Here is a 26127-nt window from a genome sequence, read left to right as displayed (position 1 = left end):
TTTGTTTCCTGGATGCTCTCTCATCTCTTTCTTTGTTTACTCTTTTTTTTGCTGGTACCCATCCTCTGCTTTTTTTCTGTATATCTTTTAATAGGAAGCCAAGTTCTTGAGTCCCTGCATATCTAAAAATATCTTTAATTCTGTGCCAGAAAAACCATCTCTCAAGTGCGGGATTAGAATTTTGCATTTTTCATGCTTTCCTGTATTTGTGGCTATGAAAAAGTCTGATGACATTTTGGTTCCTGATCTTTAAACTGTGACCTTTTTTCTCCTTCTCTGGAAACTTCTCTTTTTCTGTGGTTCCGAAATATCACACTGATGTGCTTTTTTTTTTCATTCATTTGGTTGGGACTTCTCTGAGCCCTTTCATCCTGGAGACTCATATACTTTAGCTATGGGAATTTAAACAAAATTATTTCGTTAACTATTCTTCATGTTTTTCTTCCCTTTGGTTGTTTCTAGAACCCCAGTTGACTCAGGCACTGATCTTCTGTGCCTTTCTCCAGCTCTGTCTCACACCTCGTCCTACTGCTTCATTTTGCCTGATGCTTTTGAGTCCAGAAAACCCTCTAGTTAAATTTTTCCTAATCTTCTGTAGGTTCAATGCCTTGCTATGTAGGGCTGGGAGATGCTTTGGAGGTCTAAACTGCTCTGTCTACTGTTTAAAAGTCACTCTGTTTTCAACCTGAGGTTCACCTTTACCTTCTTGCTACCTGATGTCTTAGGGTGCTGAACTCAGAGATTCTGCAGAACAAGTTAGTTTCTTGTTGGTTTCTTGTTAACCAGCTGTTGGCAGGGCAAGGAATATCGTAAGCGAAGTTAGTAGCTATTTGTCCTTCTGCTTTCTGTTTTCCAAAGTCTTCTGTAATATTTTTTTCTTGTCCTCTTAATTTTGATAGAGAAAAATGTAAGAGTATTAACCAACATTCTTTGTAGTGGGGATTTGGGGAGGGAAGGACGGGAGTGTGAATTACTGGTATGCCGTTTTTAATAGGACGTCTTCCTATTTTCTGATCAGATTACCTCTTTGTTCTTCAGGACTTTAATTCATCTATTTTTATTTTCTCATTTTTTTTACCATCCTCCTTCCTCCCATCCTGCAAACATATTCAAATCTTCTCTTCTAAACCTGACAGTAATTATCCTTCAACCATTGTGTTTGCCTTCTCCCTTCTTTTTTCTTTTTTCTTTTGAGTTAGAGTCTCACTCTGTAGCCCAGGGTGGAGTGCAGTGACTGCTCCCGGCCACAGCAGCCTCGACCTGCTGGGCTCCGGCGATCCTTCCACCTCAGCCTTCCAAATAGCTGGAACTATAGGCACGCGCTACCACGCCCGGCTAATTATTTATTTATTTATTTATTGTAGAGATGAAGTCTTGCCAAGTTGCCCAGGTGGGTCTCAAACCCGCAGGCTCAGGCAATTCACTCACCTCGGCCTCCCAAAGCGCGGGATTACAGGCTGAGCCACCGTCCACATTAAAAAATAGCTTAACGTTGTTTCCAGTGTCTTTGACCCACACTCTAACTCCTCCCCCCCTTTATTGCTACTACTCTTTGAAAAATCACTGATTCCCCAATTTAATGATCACTCTCAGTCTTCCTCTTCAGCCTTCACTCTGTCACTGTGGATTCTTGACCTTGATCCTTCCTGGAGCTTCCCGATCCCAGCTGTCCTTCTCTTCCTCTGGCCATTCCTAAGTTTCTGGGAGATACTTTATCTGCTCTCTCCCAAATAAATGCATCCCAAGGATCTGCTGTGGGGTCCCCCCTCTCTTTTGAAATAAACACATCCATTTCCACATGCACAGCTATTACCTTTAAGTAGGGAGTCCTGGATCTGCACTATAAGCCTGTTCTCTTTGGATCGATTTGAATTCTTACAATGCCTGTTGGGGATATTTACACAAAGGTCTTGCTGAGACTTCAAGTTCACACGTTTAAAACCTACTCAGTTTTATCAGCCACAGCCTGTTCTTCCTCTTGTGTTTTACATTTTTGTTAATGGTGTCCGTGCCCTCTGACTTATTCAAGTCAAATCCTGAGGGTCATTTCTTACCTACAACTTTTTCTCACTCCCAGAATCATTAGTTAACAAAGTTCTGCCACTTTTATCCTCATGCTTTCTAGGAACCTGTTTCCTGCCTTTTGTTTCCATTATTGCCGCCCTTGCTTCAGACTCCATCACCTATTGTTTGCATTATTTTAAAACATTCTAACTGTTCTTCCACCCTACTTATCTTCCCTATCCTGTTCATTTTCTATACAAGTGGCTCTCTGTTTCATGGTGGGCAGATCTATGAAAACTTAGCTCTAAAGTCCAGGGAAGCTGAGAGACTGAAGTAAGAGGCTGATATATTCCGTTTTTCAGAAATAAACATTTAGTAGGGACTTAGGTATAAAAGTTGTGTGTGTGTCTCGGGCACCACAAAATTGTGTATTCTGGTAATTCCATTACCCCTCAAACCCTGGGCTTATATACCATAGGGAAAAGGCGACTCAGAAGGGATGTGAAGGAACAATTGAAATAGGATAACAAGGGTGTTTGACCTAAGGGCAGGATTCACAGTAAGTACCTGCTCTTATATTATGAAACAATAAACAGGAAACCTTAAAGTCTTTCCTGGAACAGGGATTAATCAGAAGTCAACATGGCAGATTAGCAATCAAGATGGAGTTACTTTGGGCTCAGTACTCACTCCCAAATGCAAATCTAGAGACATCAAAATAAATTTGGGATTTTTTTTTTTTTTTTGAATTGGAGTCTCACTCTGTCACTCAGGCTGGAGTGCAGTGGCATGCTCATGGCCACCCACAGCCTTGGCTTTCGGGGCTCAGGAGATCCTTCTGCCTCAGCCTTCCACGTAGCTGGAACTACTGGCATGCACCACCACACCCGGCTAATTTTTTGATTTATTGTAGAGAAGAGGCCTTGCCAAGTTGTTCAGGCTGGTTTGGACCCGTGGGCTCAGACAGTCCTCTTGCCTCTACCTCCCAAAGTGCTGGGATTACAGGTATGGGATTTTTAAAAATTGCATATTTCTGTACACTGCCCCCAATGATTGTGATTAATTAGATTTGGAAGAGATACAGGAATCTGAATTTGGAAAATACTTCACAGTGAATAATGCAAATCTAGGAAATATTTACTAAATAAATCCTTTATATAGTTTTTATGGATATATAGTTTTCATGAATATATACATATAACTATCTTTCTCTTTCCTTTCTATATAATTATGGACTAGAAGGATAGTCATCAAATGAAAGTGTTTATTTCTGGTAAAGACATAAAAAGAGGACTCAAGGTATAGTTTATTTCTTATTTATTTATTTTGTTTTAAAGATGTGGGGTACAATTCAGGATTAGGTATACAAGTGGTCATCGTACAGGTAAAGTTTGGCACTCCCTTTGGTCCCCACTTTGCCTGGTTTGAGATCAGGTACCTTTACTGATGTTATGTGTCTCCCCCCCACCTTCCCTGGCAATTCCCCACTATTGCCAATCCCTTTCTTATAGTATTATAATAAATATTTAGGGTCCACTTATGAATGAGTACACGTGGTACTCACTTCATTGTTTCTGTGATGGATCACTGAGTATTATAGACTGTAAACCCATCCAAGTTGCTACGAAGTCCATAATTTTGTCTTTCTTTATGGCTACATAATATTCCATCATGTATATGTACCACAGTTTAAAAATCTTGTCCAGTTTTAATGGGCTGCATGGTTGGTTCCGGGTTTTTGCTATTGTGAATAATTGTGCAAAAACGTGTGTGCAGGTATCTTTTTTTAGAATGATTTAAGTTATTCTGGGTATATTCTCAGAAGGGGAATTGCTGAGTCTTATGGAAGGCTGATTTTTAGATCTTTTATGAATCGTCACACTGTTTTCCACAGAGGTAGTACTAGTTTGCACTCCCACCAACAGTGTAGAAGTGTTTCCTTTTTACCACATCCTATCTGTTGTTTTTTGAGTTATTGATGATGGCCATCCTGACTGAAGTTATCTTAGTGTGGTTTTAATTTGCATTTCTTTGATGATTAGTGAGGCTAAGCATTTTTTTCATGTATCTATTAGCTGCTTGTATGTCTTTTGAGAAGTGTCTATTCATCTCTTTTGCCCAGTTTTTAATGGGGCTGTTTGTTTTTTTCCCTTTGGCACATTTGAGATCCTTGCAGATCCTGGTTGTTAGGCCTTTATCAGTTATACAGTTGGCAAATATTCCCATTCTGTGGGCTGTCTTCCCACTCTCTTGATGGTTTCTTTTGCTTTGTAGAAGATTTTTAGTTTGATGGGGTCCCACTTATCTATCTTATCTCTTATGGCATGGGCATTTGGGTTTTTGATTAGGAATTCCAATTTCTGCAAGGGTATCGCCTGCATTTTCTAATATTCTTATAGTTTGAGATTTTATGTTTAGGTCTTTGACCCATTTAGTTGGTTTTTGTGTATGGTGATAGGCAGTAGTCCTGTTTCATTCTTCTGCAAGTGGTCAGTCAGTTTTCCCAGCACCATTTACTGAATAGGTTTTCCTCTCCCCAGTGGTTGTTGGTGGAGGCTTTGTTAAAGATGAATTGGTTGAGAAAGGTTTTGCTTCCATAATCTCTATCTTGTTCCATTGGTCTATATGCCTGTTCTTGTACTAATACCAGGCTGTCTTGAATATTGTAGCCTTATAATAAAATTTAAAGTTGGGAAGTGTGATACTCCTTCCTCATTGTTTTTTTGTTTTATTTTGGGTTTTTTTTTTTGCTGAGGATTGTTTTGGCTATTTGTGGTTGTTTTTGTTTCCATATGAATTTGTGTTATTGTATTCAAGTCTGAGAAGAATGATGATGGTAATTTAATGAGTACTGCATTAAATCTGCAGATTGCCTTGAGTAGGATGGACATCTTAACAATGTTGATTCTTCCGATCCATGAGCATGAAATATTTTTTCATTTGTTTGCATCTTCATTGATTTCTTTGAGCAGTGTTTTGTAGTTTTCATTGTAAAGGTCTTTTACTTCTCTGGTTAGAAAGATGCTGGAGTATTTCATTTTTTTGTGTAGCTATTGTGAATGGAATTGTGCTTTTTGTTTGTTTCTCTGCCCATTTGTTGTTGGTGTATAAGAATACAGCTATCTTTTGCACATTTATTTTGTACCCAGAGACTTTGCCAACGTTCTTTATCAGGGCAAGGAGGTTTTTGACAGACTCTCTTGGGTTTTCAAGGTATAGGATCATATCATCAGCAAAGAGGGATAACTTAATTAACTTAATTTCCTCTTTGGATACCCCTGATATCCTTATGATTGCTCTAGCTAGGACTTCCAACACTATGTTGAACAGAAGGGTAAGAGTAGGCAGCCTTGTTGTGTTCTGATTTTCAGGGAAAATGCTTCTAATTTCTGTTCCCTTAGCAATATGTTGACTGTGGGTTTATCATAGATGGCTCTTAATTATTTTGAGGAATGTTCCCTGTATGCCTAGGTGTTCAAGGGTTTTTATCATGAAGCGTTGCTGGATTTTATCAAAAACTTTTCTCAGACCACAGTGGAATAAAAATAAATATCACCACCAACAAAATTTCCCCAAAACCTTGGACACTGAACAGCATGATGTTGAATAACTCCTGGGTCAACACAGAATTGAAAACAGAAATTAAAATCCTGGAAACAAATGAAAATGAAGAGACATCTTACCAAAACCTCTATGATGCCATGAAAACACTAAGAGGTGAATTTATATCCCTACAAACACACATCAAGAAAATAGAAAGATCACAAGTTACCAGCCTAACAAATCACCTAAGGGATCCGGAAAGGCAAGACCACCAAAACCCTAACTTCAACAGAAGAATCCAGATCACCAAAGTAAAAACTCAAATATAGGACATAAAAGACAAAAACATCATGGAAAAAAAATCAATGAAATAAAAGCTGGTTCTTTGAAAGGATAAATGAGATTGATGGACCCCTTGCCAGAATGATCAACAAAAAGAGAGAAAAAACCCAAAAAACACAATCAGAAATGCAAAAGATTAAGTCACAACTGACCTTGAAGAAATACAAAAGATTATCAGAGACTTTTTATGCATATATGTATGGAAACAAACTCAGAAACCTAAATGAAATGGAGGGCTTTCTGACATCACACAACCTCTCATGGTTGAAACCAGAAGACACTGAGACACTAAACAGACCAATGACAACCCAGCAAATTGACTCTGCCATAAGAATACCACCTAAAAAAAAAAAAGCCCTGGACCAGACAGCTTTCCAGCAGAATTCTACAAAACATACAAGGAGAAGCTGATACCAATCCTACTGAAAATATTCTAGGCAGTCAAGAAAGATGGAACTCTCCCCAAATCATTTTATGAAGCTGACATCACACTGATACCCAAACCAGCTAATGATCCAACAAAGAAAAAGAACTACAGGCCAATATTCCCAATGAACATACATGCAAAAATTCTTAACAAGATTCTAGCAAATCAGATCCAACAACACATCTCAAAAATCATCCACCATTACCAAGAAGGCTTCATCCTGATGCAGGACTGATTCAACATCCCCAAGACCATAAGTGTAATTAAATACAACAACTGCTATAAAAACAGGAACCACATGATTATATCATTAGATGCAGACAAAGTTTTCGATAGTTTATTTCTCTTAAAATTCTAAAGCCAAAATGGTAAAACATCAACATGACTTGGTTATGAATAGAGAAATTATATATTGCTATCTGTACATTTTGTATATAGTAAGCAATTTTGAGCCTCTCCAGATGAATCTGATGAACATCCCAATTTGAGTTCTGTGATATCATGTAAATAATCATCTGAAAATGCAGATGTGGCCACATTTTACCTCTGTTCTTAAAGTCTTCCATGGCTCCCATCTCCTATGGATTCAAGATCAAATTCCTTGTCATGGTATGCTAGATGCTGACTGATTTTTCTAGCCTTGCCTTCCATTACTTAATATTCTGTGTCTTTTGCAGATGCCATTTCCTCTGTATTTAATAATTTTCCCCCATTTTCCAACATTTGCCCATCGAAATATTTGTTATTCTTCAAAATCTATCTTAAGTTCTACCTCCTCCATAAAACTTCCCCCTTTTCTTTTTTTTTTTTGAGTTGGAGTCTCACTCTGTCGCCCAGAGTGATCCTTCTGCCTCAGCCTTCCAAGTAGCCGGAACTACAGGCGCGCGCTACCCCACCCGGCTAGTTTTTGATTTGTTGTAGAGACAAGGTCTTGTCAAGTTGCTTGGGTGGGTCTTGAACCCGCGGGCTCAGGCAATTCGCTCGCCTCGGCCTCCCGAAGTGCTGGGATTACAGGCTGAGCCACTGAGCCTGGCCAGCTTCCCCCTTTTCAAAAGCTTTATTTTCTGTGCTTCCCAACAATTTCATTCATATTTCTTTTATGATACTTACCTTTTTGCTTATCTGATATTGGTCATTGTTCATTACCTTTTTGCTTATCTGATCCTTCCCATTCTCAACTGTAAGCTGCTTAAAGGCAAGAACTGTATTATTCACTTTATTCTATATATCTTTTATTGATCAAATATTTATCAACACATGTTATGTGAAGGCCCTGTGCTGGATAATGGGGCATGTGCATGAGTAAAGCAGAGCTCTCTTCACATTCTGTCATGAGAGTTATGAGGAATGCTCGAAGGGAGCACTAAGTCCTCCAAGGGATCATTGAGTCACCTAAGAGAGGAGAAAACAAAACTCCCTTATTTGTTTGGCATGCTGCTAAATTTTAAAAGGAGGAAGCTGGACAAGGACTTATAGATGTCTTGAGCTGAGCCTGTCTGTGTAAGATATTAACAAGGAGATATAGGTCCAGATAGGAGCTTTTTGAATTATGAGTAAATCCCTGGCAGAGAGGACTTGAAGGCTCTTGAGGCTCTATTTAAGGACAGTCAGTAATCTACTTTGACCAGAACCTGGACCAAATGGAGTGGGAAGGGGAAAATAAGCTTAGGAGAGAGGTTTGGGACGCATTCTAGTAGGCCTGGATGCTTGGCTATAAAGAGATTAGGTTTTAGCCGGGCTCAGTGGCTCAGCCTGTAATCCCGCGCCTTTGGGAGGCTGAGGTGAGTGGATTGCCTGAGCCCGCGGGTTCGAGACCCACCTTCGCAGCAAGACCTCATCTTTACAATAAATCAAAAAATCAGCCGGGCGTGGTAGCGCATGCCTGTAATTCCGGCTACTTGGAAGGCTGAGGCGGAAGGATCACCGGAGCCCAGCAGCTTGAGGCTGCGGTGGCCGAAAGTGGCCACTGCACTCCAGTCTGGACAACAGAGTGAGACTCCAACTCAAAAAAAAAAAAAAAAGGGATTGAGTTTTATTTAGTTCAGTGCCACTGAAAGTTTGTGAGCAGTGTTGTGGCATGCTCGGCCTCTGTTTAAAGCAGTAATATGTAGTATGATCAGTAAAGGAAGCTAGGTGAACAATTAGGAAGAAGTCATGATCTGGTCCAAGACAGATGATCCAAACTTGGGGGCGGGGTGATTGTGGCAGCGGCACGGAAAGGAAAGGACAGGCATGAACAGTTTTAGGGCACAGTTGATTCAGTTGTACTTTTATCACTGAGGATTATGAAACTGACTGGAATTGAGGAGCGATTGGGTGAGAACCCATGAAGATGACTTGAGGTCAAACTGGGCCCTGACTGCAGTCAAATGATGGTGATTCTGATAATATGAAGAAGAGCATTGGGAAGTGGATGGAATTTTGTGGTGAAGATGGTGTGTTCCAGTTTTGTATATTATATATCCCCCAAAAAGATATATCTAAGCCCCAACCCCTGGAACCTTTGCAGATGTAATAAATAACGGATCTTGGGATGAGTTCATCCTATGTTTAGTATGGCCCTTACATCCAATGACTGATGTACTTATAGAAAGGAGAGGGAGATTTGACAGAGACATAGGGGAAAGGACTTGTGAAGATGAGGCAGAGATTGGAGTTATGTAGCTACAAGCCAAGGAATGTCTAAGATTGCTAGCTAGCCCCACCAGAAGGTAGGAGGAGAGAGGCCTGGAACAGATTCTCCCTTGGAGTCTCCAGAATGAACCAACCTTGCCAACACCTTGGCTATGTACTTCTGGCCTTCAGAATGGTGAAGGAATAAATTTCTGTTGTTGTAAGTCACCAAGTTTTTGGTAACTTTTTAAAAAGCAGCCTTAGAAAACTAGTTATGATAGGTTCAGATTTAAAAAGAGGACAAGAATTTGGCGACCAACTTTGTTATTTTACATGATTGAGAAGACAGGCATTTGTTGAGAAGATCCTTTTGCTGATATTTGGTGATGGTGGTGGGGCAGGGTGGGGAGAGGGGCAGTGATGTTGTTGAAAAATGAGGCAGGTAGAGTAGATTTGCTTCCCTGCAGGAAAAACTATTTCAAAAACAAGAAGCAGTCTGTGCTTGAGCATTGACTGAGTTTCTATTTTGTGTTCAATGCTATGCTAGGCATTGAAAGAGATTCCAGATAACAAGATTCCATATGAACTCTTGAGATGCCCACAATCCAATAATTGAAACAAAACCATTTAGCAAAGCTAATACATTATCAGTTGTTAAGGGATGTAAGGTGAGGAATATTGAACTAGATAAGGAAGCTTAGTTTTTTGTATTAATTGGATACTTGAATTAAAAAATAATTTATCATTGAGTTTGAGATTCTGTGGCAAAGTTGCTCAGGATCAAAGGGTGTGTCCCTGATTCCTTAAATTACTTTTTGGCCTGAGGCATGATGCGTACTGCTTTAACAGACAAGCCCTGGAATTTGTAGGCTGAGACATCATCCTTTCTTTTCCTTCTTCCGTGCTAGGAAAATGCTCTGCAGCCCACAGAAACAGCAGCGGCTGGAAGCACAATCACCCTCCAGTGACGGGAACTGAATAAATTCAAGGACTGTCTTATCTAAATGGCTTGACAGGTTCCATGTTCACCTGGCTAATTGCATCAGTCTGCTCTCCTTTTTCTTCCACTGCAGTAACTTGGCAGGTGTGAGTGTCAGCAGTCGCCTACGGCTGAAATGTGCCCTGGACAAGAACTCCCAGCCTGTCACTGCAGCCTGGAGAGGACCAAGGAGCCTTGTTTGCTTACCTGCGAAGAGCTCTAGGGCATTACGTCTAACAACAAAGGGATTTAATATTCAGTTGTGGATACTTCTGAGCCAAGCTGTGCTGCACTTGCTTTGGCTTTGAACCCATTGGACCTGGGACATGAGGACAGGCTAAATGTCCATCATTCTGTCACTGTCACTTGTGACTTACCCCTTCATGACGGTCCCCTTTGAGCCATAAGATCTGGAATCAGACCTAATGACCACCTATGCTGGAGGGCAAACATTGTCCACGGAGAGTATAGAAATTAACCCATGGTGTTTGTGGCTCTCAGCACTAACCAAGGACATCAACCAACTCTCCTGTGTGAACTTTTCTAATGAAGAAAAGTGATTACTTATGAATCAAGTCTTGAGGCAACTGGGAGACTATGTGTCCCTGAAAATCTCTTGCTCTGGATCCGTTTCTGTAATATGCAATGCACTTTGTGCCCTTACTTTTAGGAAGAGAGGCAACTGAGGTTGTTTAGCATATCTGAGCCAGCCCTGGGTATGAAGGCAAGAGATAGGAGAAAACAATTTCTGGAAACAGCATCCCAAGTATAATGTTTGCAGGGCAGCCTCTAGTTAGCACAGAGCATTTGGGAAAGGTGGAGACAGGTCCCATACTATGGAGATCAGAGGGCTTTGGGCAAGCAGTGGTCCCCTCTTTCAGAATAGGGGTCTTCAGGGTATTTGTGAAGTGTTCCTATTTGTAACTTTTTTTGAGGGATTTAGAGATTACCCTGGTTGAGGATAAAGGAATTATTGATGATGAGGTCCTTGACAGAGGTAGGAGACAGAGAGTCCCTGCAACCTTTCCAGACTCTTGCCTGGAATTTTGGCAGAGGAGAAGGACAAAGGGATAGTGTCTTAGTCAACTGAGGCTGCCACAACAAAGTACCACAGATGAGGTGGCTTAAGCAAGAGGAATTTATTGTCACAATTCTGGAGGCTGGAAGTTCAAAATCAAGGTGGCGGCGGGGTTGGTTCCTTCTGATGCCTCTATCCTTGGCATGTATATGGCCATCTTTCCCCTGTGTCTTCACATCGTCTTCCGTCTATACATGTCTGCATCCTGATTTCCTCTTATAAGGTGTGTTTTGGAGGACTTATGCTTCCACACAGAAGGCTGGTTACCTTATTTATATGCCCTAGAAATGAAAAGCTTTTGGATGGTAAGCAGCTTTGAGGAAGCTGTGCCTTCGTAGTGGATTCGTTACCTTATTTATATGCCCTAGAAATGAAAAACTTTTGGATGGTAAGCAGCTTTGAGGAAGCTGTGCCTTCATAGTGAATTCGTAGTGCCTTTGTAGTCAGGGTGTTTTTATTTGGATTAGGGCCCACCCATATGACCTCAGTCTAATATAATTACCCACTTAAGGCTCTATCTCTGAATACAGTTATGTTCTGAGGTACTGGAGATTAGGACTTCAACAAATAAATTGTGGGGAGTGGGCACATTTCAGCCCACAAGAGAAGGGGATTGGCATTCTAACAAATTCAAATTTAATTTTGTAATTAAGAAACCCTAATCGCTTTAGGGAGTTCTTATCTTTGAGAACTGGATTCAGGCCAATGGGACTTTTGAGGGGAAACTTGAGGGTAGGGTTGTGTGTCAGAAAGGCTTGAATTAACTTAATTACAACTTGAAGGGTTGGAATGATGGTCACAGTGAAAATTCTAGAACTCGAATTGTGCATCTTGTTTACTTACAGAATATGTTTGACTGATTCCTGGAGGAGGGGATATTGAGTAATTACTTGGAGCAGGGAATTAAATACCTTCTCATTCTTGGGGGTCCTGATCAAGCTAACCTGAGATTCTTGGTATTAGCATCCTAGTTTCAGCCTGTTGGACATCAGCTCCTACTACCCGTGGAAATGTCTCCTGTTTTAGAGGCAATGGTCTGCCTACCTATATACTAAAAGGAACAATCTTAACAGTACTCATTTCTTCTTTATCCTACAAAAAACAAAAAACCTTTTCTTCTAGAAGTCAATCTTTAAAAATTACACAGGAGGAACTCAAGACTTAATTCTTTATAATTTTCTAAACCAACTTTTGGTGTTTAAATGACATGTTCCCAGCTAATGTCATGCAAAATTGGTGAATGAACTTCACCTCAGCCAAGTGCTAACAATCTGGGATGACAGCAGATCCTCCAAGCTGAGAAGTTTATGCTGGACAAAGTGGTCTGAATCCTTTATGGCTATTGATTTTGCTTGCAATTCCTTTGCCATTATGCAAAAAACGGTTCTTTTTCATTGACTTCTATCTTTTGATGACTCATACTGTGCAACTTTTGTGAACTCAGGTATGAGGTGATACCCCTCTTCATGCCATCTGCTCTTCTATGTGTGTTAAAGGCGAAAAACGAGTGGAACTTCTCTCTTTCTCTATTAAGTTTTCTTGCTGAGAGCTGTGCTCTTCTGAGCACCCATGTTTCCTCAAAGAGGGCCAGTTACCTTATTTATATGCCTTAGAAATGAAAAGCTTTTCGATGGCAAACAGCTTAGGGGACGAAACGCCTTTCTAGTGGATTCTGTCAGGGTATGGTTTTCGTCAGGGGTAGAACCAATGCCTCATGCTACTACAGTGTGACTTCTTGACATCAGCTGTTTTGATAGAGCTCATTATCTCTGGGTTGGGGGTCAAGAATGACACATTCTAAGCTTTAGGCACCATGATAGTAAGAGTTATACATAGCAGGGAATAGTTTAATCTCACTTCGGCTTTAAATATGAAGAATGTTAATTAAGATTGTGTGTGTTGGGGGGATTTACCAAACCCTTAAGGAAGAAAAACTACTTAAGAGTTTTGTTTTCTTGCTGCTGCTACTGATCCTGAAGCTAAGATTTGTATAATCAATTGGTTTGTCATGGAGTAGCTCTTTTGCTGCTTATATATTAAATATGAAGAGGGACCCCCAAAAACCTGGAATTATTTTTTGGAGGGTAGGCCCCTTGTAGGACAGACTTCCCCCACTGGGTAAATTTTCTAGAAACCCATCAGCCTCAGTATACCAGCTAGTGTTGTTGTGAGAGGCTGCATTTGGCTTCAGTGAATTTCTTTTTTTGGAGATTCTTTTCATGATGGGTAATTTATTTATAAGTGCACCTGCCCGCACTGCCCTGAGTGTTCAACAGTTTTTGACCAAAAAGGGCATGACCTTTATGCTTCACACTTCCTATTCACCTGATCCCACCACAAGTGACTCCTTTCTGTTTCCCTGGATGAAAAAAGTCCTCAAAGGAAAACGTTTTGCCCATGTGGAAGAGGTGAAACAAAAATGGCAGAAGCACTAAAAAATCATCAAAATTGACGAGTCCAAAAACTGTTTTGAGTAGTGGAAAAATTGTCTCAATAGGTGTATTGCATTAAACGGAGAATATTTTGAAGTTGACTGAAATTTAAATATGTAAGAATAAATACACAATTTTTCATAAATAAATTCTAGGGTTTTTTTGGGTTCCCCCATATAGTTACTATTTTAAAAATCAAGACTTTTTGCACTGAAAGTGCTCTACTTGGTGTATTAATTATATAAAAATTTGATTATAGGATAAACAAAATGTGGTATACACTTAAAAATGGAATAATATTCAGCCATAAAAGAAAGAAATTCTGATATAACATGGGTGAACCTTGAAAGCAATGTGTAAGTAGACACAAAAAGGATGAATATTGGATGATTCCACTTATATGAGGTACCTAGAATCGGCAAACTCAAGGAGACAGAAAATAGCATAGAGATTACCAGGAATGGGGCGGGGGATGGGGGAGGGAAAGGGGAATTCTTGTTTAATGGGTACAGAGAGTTTCTGTTTGGGAAGATGAAAAGTTCTGGAAATGGAAATGGTGATGGTTACAGAATGTTGTGAATATACTTAATGCCACTGAATCACACACTTTAAAATGGTAAAATTTTTATGTATATTTTACCATCATAAAAAAAGTTTAAAAATCAATTTCAATGCAGGAAGGATATATGAGACTTATATACATGCAAAAATATAAAAACTAAACTTTTTATTCCTTAGACATATATTATCTGAGCTTATAAACCTGCCTGTGGGTAGTTTTTGTGTGGATTTGTTCCTGATCAGCAATAGAGAAAACCTTTTCTCCAGGCTGTTGCCAAGACTACAGTCTCAGCTGTAGCCCAATTCTCACTCAACTTTTTATTGGGAGAAATAATAATATATATGGGAAATAGCTCAAAGGATATGAAAGCCATTAATTCTTCCAGAAATTCTAATTTTTAGCCTTGGATCAAGCCAGATGATCAGATTTTTATGTAATTGGGCTCTTTTTTTCTTTTTTTGGCATCATATTTCATATTGTGGGATGCAGTAAGAAGCATTATGGGAGACTCCCTACTGTGTATACTTAGAGACATTGTTAATTAATTACTTTCCCTTTCTTCTTCCCCAAATATGGATGATAAAGGATCCTTCAAGAATCTGTTCAGGGAAGGGAAGGTTAACACCTTGGTAGAAATTTCATTATGACAAGAAGAAGTTAACATTTTTGAGAAGTATGTGTACTGTGTTTATATTATGTTAAATGTGATTATATTGTATCTATTTTCTTCTTTGCTTTGGCCACTAGAATGCTCAGAGCCTAAGTTATGAACCGCATCAAGTAATAACTTTTTTTTACACTAACTTTTCCTTATGTTCTTCTGGATTTTTATGTCATCTTCTTTTTATAGTATGTGTATATTTTGTGAGTTAACTCATCCTTTTTTGAAATTAGATGGTATACTAGTTGGGGTTCTTCATAGAACCCTGACCAAGAGAATGTATGCAAATGTATGTGCTTGTGTGTGTGTATATATATATATATAGGGGGGACATTTATTTTAAGAGATTGTTTCATCCAGTTGTAGGGCCTGGCAAGTCTGAGGTTTTCAGGGAGGCTGGAGGCCTAGGGAAAAGTTATTGTTGCAATCCTGAATCCAAAGGTAGTCTAGAGGTAGCATTTCAACTTGGCTGATCTCAGTCTTTTCTCTTAAAGCCTTACCTGATTGGATGAGGCCCACCCACATCATGAAAGGCAATCTGCTGTTCTCAAAGTCTACTGATTTAAATGCTGATCGCATCTAAGAAACACTTTCACAGCAGCATCTGGACTGATGTTTGACCAAATGATTGGGCACCATGACTTAGCCAAGTTGAAACATAAAATTAACCATCACAGTAGAAATAAATATATAATAGAGTTTTGTTTAAATTGGATGCAATTGTTGTCTTTTATATTTGCTTATTTGAGGGCATGTAGGGAAAGATTCCAGTTCCCTCCCACCTCCTCATCTGGGTTCAGGTCTCATGTTGTCATTATTTCATCAGCTGGTAGGGCTGTCTTCCAAAGCAGGGTTGGTATAATGGCACAGGTCTTCATTGTGGAAGTGTTGAATGTGTGAATGTGTGAATGCTATGACCTGCCAAATACCCTGCTGTATGTCAGTGTTGTAGAGAGTTCTGTCAGCTCTTTGGTAAACAGCCATTTTTGTGGAGGGACGTGATGAGGTGTATGATTTCACCAATTATTACCATTCCCAATTAGACGGGGCCCAAGTGTGTGTGCTAATAAAACGCTAGCTTATGCTCTCTGTAATGCTAATGGCCCCACCTTGACTTGACTCCAGGGACTTCTTGTATTTGGTATTGTTCAATCGATTGTATTACTGTTCTTTTCTGAAACATCTCCAAATACCCGGAAACCTGCCTTTTGTTAGAAAACATTCCTGTTCAAGAACGTAACTCATCATGAGTAGTGCCTCTAACCTTATCTTTTTTTATCTTTGGTAGGCTGGTTGCACTGAGTGTACACGCCTTCACTGTTCCAGAGTGGAGCCTGACAACTACATTCTCCTTCTCAAGGTAAGAATTGCAGTGCTATGAACAACCTTCAGGTTCTTGTTCTTGGTTAGATTGTTGAGAATCCTTATGGACTTCTGATTATCCTGGGACTGTGTCTTTTCCTGTTTCCTCAGCAATTCACCAGGTTTTCTGTCTCATCCTAAGTCCTTACTGCTCAATGTGGTCGTAGGATTTGGAAGCCTGGTTTGGGCTTAAGCTACATTTCTGGTGAACCCAAGGGAGGTGTCTCCATGCCCAATGAATAGTTAGTAGATCAAAGACTTCTCTGTGTACCATAGAAGACACCGATTTGATTAATTAAGAGAGAACCTACCTAGAGTAACCTTCCCAGTGATGGATGGGGTATGTATGGGTTGGGGAGCAATGCTCCAAAGTGTCTGTATTAAGTGAAAGACATGACTGATTATACTTAGTACATATGTGCACTAATTATTGAGCATTTGTAATTATAGAACGTTTAAATGTTAAGATTTAGAAAATATTCACTGAACCAAAACAGGATGAGAGTGTTGCCACAACAAAGAAGATATGGCAGCAAAGATGGGGGCACAATTAAAGTTGGAACTGCTTTTTACTTCATTCAATTTGCCTTTTGGTTTTAGGTATGGTGCTTAATGCACAGACTGACCAGGTTAGATTGTTAGGCATGTCTGCATTTTCCCAGGTGAAGAAATCTTATCTGAGGTCTGGTTTTCTGAAGTCAGGCTGCAAATGGCAAGGAAGTCATTCCTTTATGACGCTTCAGGGCCTGATCCTGGTCTGCTGCGTGGTCTTCTTCTTGGCTGTCAGGCTGTCAGCTCCCAAGCGCAGGGATCCCTCTGCCTTGCAAACAGACCTCCCACTTTGTATCAGATGGGTGAAAGGGAAGGAGGAAACATCCAAAGGAAATTGTCAGAGATTATGAGCTGGTTGGGCCAGGGCCATGTTTATATTTCTGTTTCTTGACTAAAGAGCAGATTGAATTATTAGGACCTGTGTTTGTTAATGATAATTTTATGTTTCAAGTACAAAGCAGAATTTTTTAAAGTATCTACTAAGATGCCCTGCTCTTTGCCTTTTTAGATGGATGACATTGTACTACCCTAATTAGGCCCTAGACAACAAGTAGGAATCTGTATATTATCATCACTGTTTCCCCAGGGCATATTGGGTGGTCTGTAAGTTGTTACTTCAACATAAGAGTCTGCTAGTACTAAACCCAAAGGGTATGAAGATCAAGGGAATGACAGTCTAGCAGTGAGACATATAGAGAATACTGGGTCATCTTTCAAAGCAAGGAAACTTAATTCCTTGTTAGTAACAGTGTTAAATACAGTGTTAGGAACATCATCATCATCATGATAACAATGGCAATAAAGAAATAACAACTCTAATATTAGCCTTCCCTATCACCACCATCAAAATCGCTAACATTTGTTGGCTCCTGTTGTCAGACACCAGACATTTTATACACATTATCTCTCTTAACCTGAACAGTATTCCTGTGAGGAAGGATCTATTAATATCCACCCTTTACAGTTGAGGAGACCAAGGTTTACTTGAGAGAGTAGGTGAGTTGTCCAAAGTTAGACAGCTAAGCCAGAAAGTGGCTGAACTGGTCTGTAACCCATGGCACAGCATGAGGTCCAACCCACACGTGGGTATTATGGCCGATGCTCTACTTAACGTCCACACACACACTCCTGCTCACGTTCCCTTTTGCCCCTGTCCACCACCTACTATTGACATTTTATCTCTTCTGCATTGAGAGAGTCCAAAAACTCAGAAAAGTGTAAGCAGTTCAAGATTGTTAAAGAACATGTGGCCTATGGAGGACAAGAGAAAAAATTAAGAATAAAAACCACCCAGTTTTACAAGATGTCGATTGTAGTCATTAACATTTTTGTATATTTTGCAGTGTTTTTTCTCCTTTTTGTAGTTTCTTCATATCATTTCTATGTAATTATGTTTTAAATTTTAAATTTAATGTAAGAAGTTTCTTGTGCTTCTGCTCTCTAAGCCTATTTTAATGACTGCTGAGTACTCTATTAAGTGTATATGGTTAGACAGCTTTTAAGTGTATTCCACAAGAAGTGATGTCTTTGAGCTGCTCCTGTGTGTCAAGTGCAGGGTCTCTGCTCACCATATTTGACAGCTAATTTCTGTTTGCTGGGCAATTGGGTTGGAATTGTGGGGCATTTGTGTCCTCTCCCTTTGTAAACACTTTGTATCTTGAGAGGGGTCTCTGTGGGGTGGGGTAGGAGCCCAGCTGGCATTAAACCCAGATTCAGCTCTGCACCAAAGTTAGATGCAAGCTCATGAGTAAATTACTTGAATTTATAGGATATCCAGTCAGCTCTGTAATTCCATGTCATTAGGAGTTTTCTGAACTTTCTTGATTTATAACCTGATCAGTTCCAATTGATACGACAATTTTGGTTGGGCTCAGTAGGATTACTCTGAATTGCTTCAAGCAGGGAATTTTGTCTTTCAAGGGGACCAGACCCACAAGCTCTTAGGAAAAGTATTTTTGCTACTTCTACATAACTCTTACCATCTCTACTTCTACAACCCCCAACAACACTTTCTTCCATTGCTGACACACCCACAGAATAGATAGTACAAAGTAGGTGCTCAACAAATAGGAGATGGACAAACACTTGCACAGACAAATGCTACTGGTCTTGTGTAAGAACCTTTAGCACTATGGCTGTCCAACTTATCAAATTAAAGAAGAAGACTGTTTCATTTAAATGTGGTAACTTTGTTTATAACATAGAGACAGACTCTTCCAAAACCTCTCATAACATATTTCAGAGTGATTTCCCTTTAAAGTTGATTATCAATTATTCTCTCTTGTTACAGGTGAGAGAACACTGATCTATGGAAGTTGATATTTTCCCTGTATCATGGAGTGAAGTAGCTTTTTCCTTAGATCACAGTAAAATCAAAGCTTAGAGTGTAATCATTCTCTTGTGTTGAGGAGGAAGGACTTACACTCTATCCTCTGGGGTCAATAACTGTATCTATGAAATAAACTGATAATAGGCAGATTAGCAGGAGCAAAGGTCCATACATTTATTATGTGCACGAGGACATCACAGAAAAAAAAGTGAATACCTAAAGAAACAGTGAGATTTAGGGGCTTAAATACCCTCTTCATAGGGGAGACGGTAGGAGGAGGATAAAGACAACCTAGGGGAGAGGAAATAATTTTGTGAAAGATGAATGGGCCCTTAGAAAAATAGGTGGGAGATATGATAGTTTGTAATAAAATTTGTCTGGGTGTGATGGCCATTTCCAGTCTCCTTTCTGTGAAAAGAGTCAATCTTTTCTAGTTGATGAAACTCCTAGGGAGGGAATTGATGACAAATGGGTTTCCTTTGGAGAACCTGTCTCTAGGCAGATAAAGGGAGTTCAGAGAAAGCCTCTCCCTGCATTTGCTGTTTTTAAAAAGACTTCAGCTCAAAATAATCATACTAATGCAGTATATTTTGTGGTGGCATATTCTGAACTTCTTCACTTACTTTGGCCAGCAGAAGAAAATGAAGGCATTTAGGGCTTCTAGAATTCTTGGAGCCACATATCTGGTCTATGGGGATTACATGATTTGTTCTGACTGGCTTCCCTGATTCTCACCTGATGATGCTGACCTTGAACTCGTTTTCTCATGCCATGAAGTTATCTATGCACATCGTTGTGCAATATCTAAGACCTATGGAATAACACTAATTCCAAAGTAACTAAATCTTGGCATTTCTGGCTCTGTATTCTATCACAGACTAAAATGAACAAAATTCTGCATTCTTACGCATCCCTCTGCAAAGACCTAACTTGGCACCTTCCTTGGTGTAGAAAGCTTCCCTCCATCTCCCCAGATTTGATCATTAATTGGTCTTGGCTTTTTCCAAGTTAATATGCTGACTTCAGTGTCCTTACTGGCCCTAGGTGGGTGGGATGAGAGCTTGGAAGTCTCTTGTGATGACTGGTAAACTTGCTGGCAAATAAACAAGTGGCCTTGTTTCACATGTGTGTGTTTGAAATGCTATTGATAAGAAAGTCTCATTTGTGTAGGGCTCTGTATCAGTTATCTGTTGCATAACAAACCACCCCTAACTTAGTGGCTTAAAACAACAACCATTTTATTGCTTATGATTCTGTGGGCCGGTTATTTGGGCTGAGCTCAGCTGGGTGGTTTTTCTGCCAGTATAACTGGGGTCATTCATACTACTGCACTCAGCCACTCCCTGGGAACATGTTAACCTAGAAGACCTCAGCTGCAATAACTCATCTCTGTCACATGGTCTCCTCCTCCAATAAGCTAACTCAGGCTCTTTCACATGACAGAACTGTCTGGCAGGAGGATAAGAACAGTAGCTGCAAGCTTGAAGCCTAGACTCAGAAATTACACAGCTTCACTTCTGCTACATTTTGTTGGTCAAAGAAAGTCACAGGGTTAGCCCATATTCAAGGAGAGAGAATTATAAATATTTATTTTAAAATTATTTTATTTTGTCTTTGAAAAATCCAGGAGTACGGATGGTCTTGTTAGCCTATCTGAGAGAAGAGAAGCCTGTAAAACAGAGGTCTTCATTAATGCACCCAAAAATATAATAATGAAGACAATGACAGCCGCAGGCACGGATATTGTTCTTATTATATGCCAAGCACCGTTTGAAGTCCTTTACACATCATAAAACTCATTTGGTCATCACACAATTTTATGACTAGGTATTATTCTTATCTCTATTTTGTAGATGAGAAAACAGAGACACAGAGAGGTTCGACAAATTCCCTCAAAGTCACACAGCTCTAAGTGGCACACCTGGGATTCCATTCCAGGAGGTTAGACTTCAGAGTCTGTGAGTTAACCCCGATACTGGTCAGATGAATGGAAATGAAATTTTCCTGACTTTTAGCAGAGTTCTTGCATGGGTCATGTGTTTTTTTTGGGAGTCGAAGAAATTGGCTGTTTGGAGATGGTCAATAGGCTTTTTTGAGTACACTCATGTGACCAAAAATGGGTCTAGTCACATTATAGGAGACCCTAATTCAATATACTAATGACATACATGATCTCATGGAACATAGATTCATTCTCCCAAGCCCAGCAGTGTTTCCTGGGTGTGGGTATGGGTGGGGGTTATCATTCTTCTCTTTGGTTAGGGAAGCATTTGAAGAATGAGGATATTTAATAAAGCCCTTTGCAGTCTTTCAAATCACCTTTGTCTTTGGGTAATCAGAAAAAATCAGCTCCAAAGAAAAGAATGTTGTGTTTATTTAGCTTTTTGTTTAAGGACTACCCCAGGGAGAGGGTGGGATGATGGACTTTTAAAAACCTAGTATTTGTGGAACTAAATTCAGTCCAGTCTCCAGGTCGAACAGGTGGTTTATCTAAGGAAAATGACATGGGTCTTCGACCCTTTCCTCAGTTTGAGGGGCATGGAGTACATTTTAGAAGCCAGGACTAGATCTGCGACTCAGGGTGGCCATTCTCACTCTGCATGTAGCACTGGAGTGGGGAGAAGACCACCAGTCTAAGGCTTAAGGGAAATTCCTCTGGCTGCCTTGTATCCTCTCTCCCTCAAATCTCATCCTAGTCTCTTGACTCTACAACTAGCCTCCTTCTCACATCCTCTTTGGTGGCCTCACGTTGGCGTCAGTCCCATTGCTACTGAGAGTGTTTGCTGCAACTCTGCTTACATGAGAACTTGCATGTTCACTCTACTATCAACTTTAGCTAGACTCTGAGTTGAAAGATAGACATTTAATCAAATATGCATGGTCCCACCAGAGAGGAGGGAACATAGGGTGGGGACTCAGGAGACCCAGGCTGTGGACCGCCCCCCCATCCTTGCTCACCTTGCCACACCAGGAACTTCTCTGGAGGACAGATTTGATTTTCAAGCACAACATCCTAGAGATATTTTCCCCATACCAGTTGAAACTCTGTTACCTTCATAATCTTTTCCTTCAGTGAATCTTGAAGAATTTATAATCCTCTCCTGCATTTTTTTTTTTCTTGTGGATGCATGCTTTCCTTTTTATTTATTTAAACCATCTGGGACAGTTTATCCTCTAGCACAGAAGTCAAAACCTGACAGGCAGGTTTCTGCAGCCGAGATTGGTCTGGTTCCCTCTCCAAATAGTGCTGCTACTAAATAGCTCTGCCTGCCTTTATGACAGAATGGCCCAGAACAGACCACAGGCAGGAAGCATCTTTTGTTTGATAGGCTTTTGGAGCTGTTTTTCCTCTGCCATAAACTTAATTGCTTCCTGTGATGTATCTCTCAAACAGACCAAGTGTCCCTTTTGCTCCCTCCTATATGGTCATCTAGGACTACCAAGGCCTGCAGCTTTGCTTTCAGTAGGTTTGGCTGATTAGCCTGAGTTTGCCTTTGGCTTTTGCTAACATGGCCTCTTTTGGGAGACTTATGGTGCCCAGGAGAAGGATGTGGGTGTGATGTTTGTCGGGGGTGGGGTAGGAGGGGGGTGGCTGAGTGGGTGAGAGACAGCTGGGCCTTCCAGGACAGCTATGATTTAGTGGGCTTAGATAATTGTGGCTAACCACAGTGTCCTCACGTGCATGAGTAAGTCCTTATGCTTCCTGAAGGAGAGGTTTTAATCACCCTATTTTCACAGAGGAAGCTTCAGACCTGGTGTTTCCTTTTGCAATTTTGACTCACTCTAGGATTGTTGGATTTAATTGCTCCCCTTTCTTTTTGGTTTTATTACTGATGTTGCAGGAAGACAATACTTGAAAGTTTAGGGAAGCCCCTCTTTTTTTTTTTCTTGCAGTAACTGATTGCTTAACAGTAAACACAGAAAGGTGTTCTTTTTTTTTTTTTAAAGAACTTTGCTCTAGGCTGGCTTTTGGCAAGGAAGACTGTGCTGGGAAGGCATATTTACACATCTCACATCATCCATCAGGGTCTAATCCACAGTAGCAGCCACTTCATACCAACATTCTCATAAACCTCAGTGGCTCTTTCTTTAAAGTTGTTACCAACAAGCCAACCAAAGCACAGCATTCCAAGTTTAACTTTAAGCTGCTCTTGAAATTTCAGCCTCAGGAAGTCTTTCTAGAATGGAGATGAAAACTTCCTCTGTGTCTAAACATAACAAGTCACAGCACGATTTGCCTGTTCTTACCATGATCATTCTCCATATTTAAACTGTGACTATTGAGTTTTTACTTATTAGCTGTTTCCCCGACCCTTTTCTCTGAATGTGGGTCTTTGCTAGAATAAAAAGGGTGAAGGTTGTTGCTTCTCCATGACAGATCTGCGTAGCCATCTTGTGCTGCCATCAGACGAACAATAAAAGAGTGTGTTTGGACAATCATGTAACCTAGCTTCTCTTTTGCAAGTAAACCTCAGGTATGCTTTGATCAGGTGTGTGGTCAAGCCTTTTTAGGTTTACTTTGGAGTCTTAGCAATATACCCAAACAGACTGTTGCCAGCATCAAGCATGGTATGAGCCCGTTAAGGTGTTATCCAACAGAACTCTGATGTGAAGCAATAATATAGACTTGACAGTTATTAAATCAGTGTATTTTCTATGTTTTTTTTAGTAGAACTTTGTTTTTTGTTTGTTTGTTTGTTTTGAGTTGGAGTCTCACTCTGTTGCCCAGACTAGATGCTCCCGGCCACCGCAGCCTCGACCTGCTGGGCTCCAGCGATCCTTCCACCTCAGCCTTCCAAGTAGCCAGAATTACAGGCATGTGCTACCACACCCGGCTGATTTTTTGATTTATTGTAGAGATGATGTCTCACTGCCCAGGTGGGTCTCGAACCCGCGGGCTCAGGCAATCCACTCACCTCAGCCTCCCAAAGGCGTGGGATTATAGGCTGAGCCACCGAGCCTGGCTAGAACTTCGTTTTAATTGAACAGTATATCTCCCCTAGAAGGGTAACTTAGAAATATGGAAATGGGAGGGGTGATTTGGATTAATAAGGAAAGGAGAATCCCTAGTGCATTCATAAACCTGCTCTTGTGATTGGCTATGACTCTGAAGGGAATATGTCCTCACTTGTCAAGTTTTTCAATTAGACTGCTATTTTAGGGCTTTTACCTTCCCTTGTCAATATGTTTGTTTGGCCTGTTTCAGTAAGACATTGTATTAGTTGAGTACAAAGAATCCTGAAATAACCGAGACAGTGACTAAAAGTAGAGGCAGAGAACCAGCTAGTGTTCCTGTAGGATTTCTCTCTAAAAACAAAAGTTACAAATGTCTTCTCTTCCATTTTCACCTATCTCCAGTCAATCCCTGTTATCTCAAGAGGTCAAATGGATAGTACTGTGGATAGCTTTCCTTGAGTTGTGAGCTGAAATGCAGGCTTTAAATACAGAGTTTTAAAATGTTAGGGAGGAAAGTGACATTGATTTATTTGTTCTTTTCTCTGCCAGCCTGAGAAACCCGTCCAGTCAGGTAATGAACAACTGTTCTTAGCCTAACTAGCAACTTCAAGAGAACGATTACTCATCCTATCATTACCACTCCCCCTGAGTCATCCAGCTAGTGCATGTTGATTTCCACTGAATAAGAATCTTCAGGCAATGGGAGTCTAGGGCCAAGGTTCCTGTTTAGTAACATGAATTACACAAATGTGTCTTGGACATGGAACTGTGACTGTTTCTAGAAAGATATTTCATAGATTTGGGCCTTCAGCCGTGTCTCTATTTGAGAAATTGTATTGCTAACATTATCAAAATTTTGGGTTAATTGGGGAAATTCTATTATTTATTCTCTCTGTTTGTTAAAAATTTATTTTATTTTAAAGATGTGGGGTACAATTCAGGATTAGGTATACAAGTGGTCATTGTACAGGTAAAGTTTGGGCCTCCTTTTGGTCCCCACTTTGCCTGGCTTGAGATCAGGTACCCTTATTAATCCTCCCCTCATCCCCAGCAGTTTCTGGCTACTGCCAATCCCTTTCTTTAAAAAAAAAATTTTTTTTTATTTTAAAGATGTGGGGTACAGTTCAGGGTTAGGTATACAAATGTTCATTATGCAGGTACCCTTATTGATGAGGTGTGCCCTCCCACCTCCCCTGGTCATTTCCCATGACTGCCAATCCCTTTTTGCAGTGTTATGGTAAATGTTCAGGGTCTGCTTACAAGTGAGAACATGTGGTACTCAGTTCTTTGTTTCTGTGATAAATCACTAAGTATTATAGACTCTAAATTCACCCAGGTTGCTGCAAAGTCCATAATTTTGTTCTTTTAATGGCTGTTAATAGCCCATCATATATATGTACCACATTTTTTTATCCAGTTCAGTTTTGATGGGGCAGCAGAGTTGGCTCCACGTTTTTGCTATTGTAAATAGGGCTGCAGTAAACATGTGTGTGCAGGTATCTTTTTTGTAGAGTGATTTGAGATTACTGGGTCATATGGAAGGTCAATTTCTAGTTCTTTTAGGCATTGCCACACTGTTTTCCACATAGGTTGAACTAGTTTGCATTCCCATCAAGAGTGTAGAAGCATTCTCTTTTCCCCACATCCTCACCAGCATTTGTTGTTTTTTGTTTTATTAATGATAGGCATTCTTACTGGAGCTAGGTGGTATCTCAGTGTGGATTTGATTTGCATTTCTCTGATGATGAGTGAGGCTGAGCATTTTTTCATGTGTCTGTTGGCTGCTTGTATGTCTTCTTTTGAGAAATGTCTTTTGCCCAGAAATTTTAAGACTAATATTAGGTGGTAACAAGGAATTAGTTGATTCTGTTTGTTTTATTGGTGACATGCTGGTTATACTGAACACAGTCCTTATTATTTGGAGATACATTCTAAAATGTTTTTCTGGAGAAATTACATGCTCTCTGAGATGTACTTTAAAATATTCTAGAAAAAAGTTTGTGAGGTAGTAAATGAAGTGAGTCTAGCAAAATGTAGATAACTATGAAAGCTGACTTACAGATGAGATACAGGGGGGTTTTGTATCCGTGTACTTTTGTATATGTTTGGGATGTTTTCATAATAAAACATTGAAATTTTTTTTAAATGACCATCTTAATGGTCAGTGTAGAATGTTAACATTAATAACCAGATTCTGCAATCTGCCTGTTGACCTCAAGGGCAAAGATATGGCTATTAAAATGGATGGTTAGCTGGGCTCGGTGGCTCAGCCTGTAATCCCGCGCCT

At 40.1% G+C, this 26127-nt stretch overlaps 1 protein-coding gene across 1 annotated transcript in view; it reads left to right on the top strand.

Moving 5' to 3' along the window:
- Window positions 1–26127, top strand: part of LOC103256759 (ly6/PLAUR domain-containing protein 6B) — a 114965-nt gene that overhangs the window by 32797 nt on the left and 56041 nt on the right. Inside the window, exon 3 of the mRNA XM_008054519.2 lies at window positions 15930–16001. Within this exon, the coding sequence (XP_008052710.1) occupies window positions 15930–16001 (72 nt within the window). The remainder of the gene's footprint in view (window positions 1–15929; window positions 16002–26127) is intronic.

This window comes from Carlito syrichta, unplaced genomic scaffold (genome assembly GCF_000164805.1).
Source record: "Carlito syrichta isolate Samal-C Ts95f unplaced genomic scaffold, Tarsius_syrichta-2.0.1 Scaffold295780, whole genome shotgun sequence".
Taxonomy (NCBI): domain Eukaryota; kingdom Metazoa; phylum Chordata; class Mammalia; order Primates; family Tarsiidae; genus Carlito; species Carlito syrichta.
Note: the sequence above shows the minus strand (reverse complement) of the source record. Positions and strands in the feature narration are given on the sequence as shown.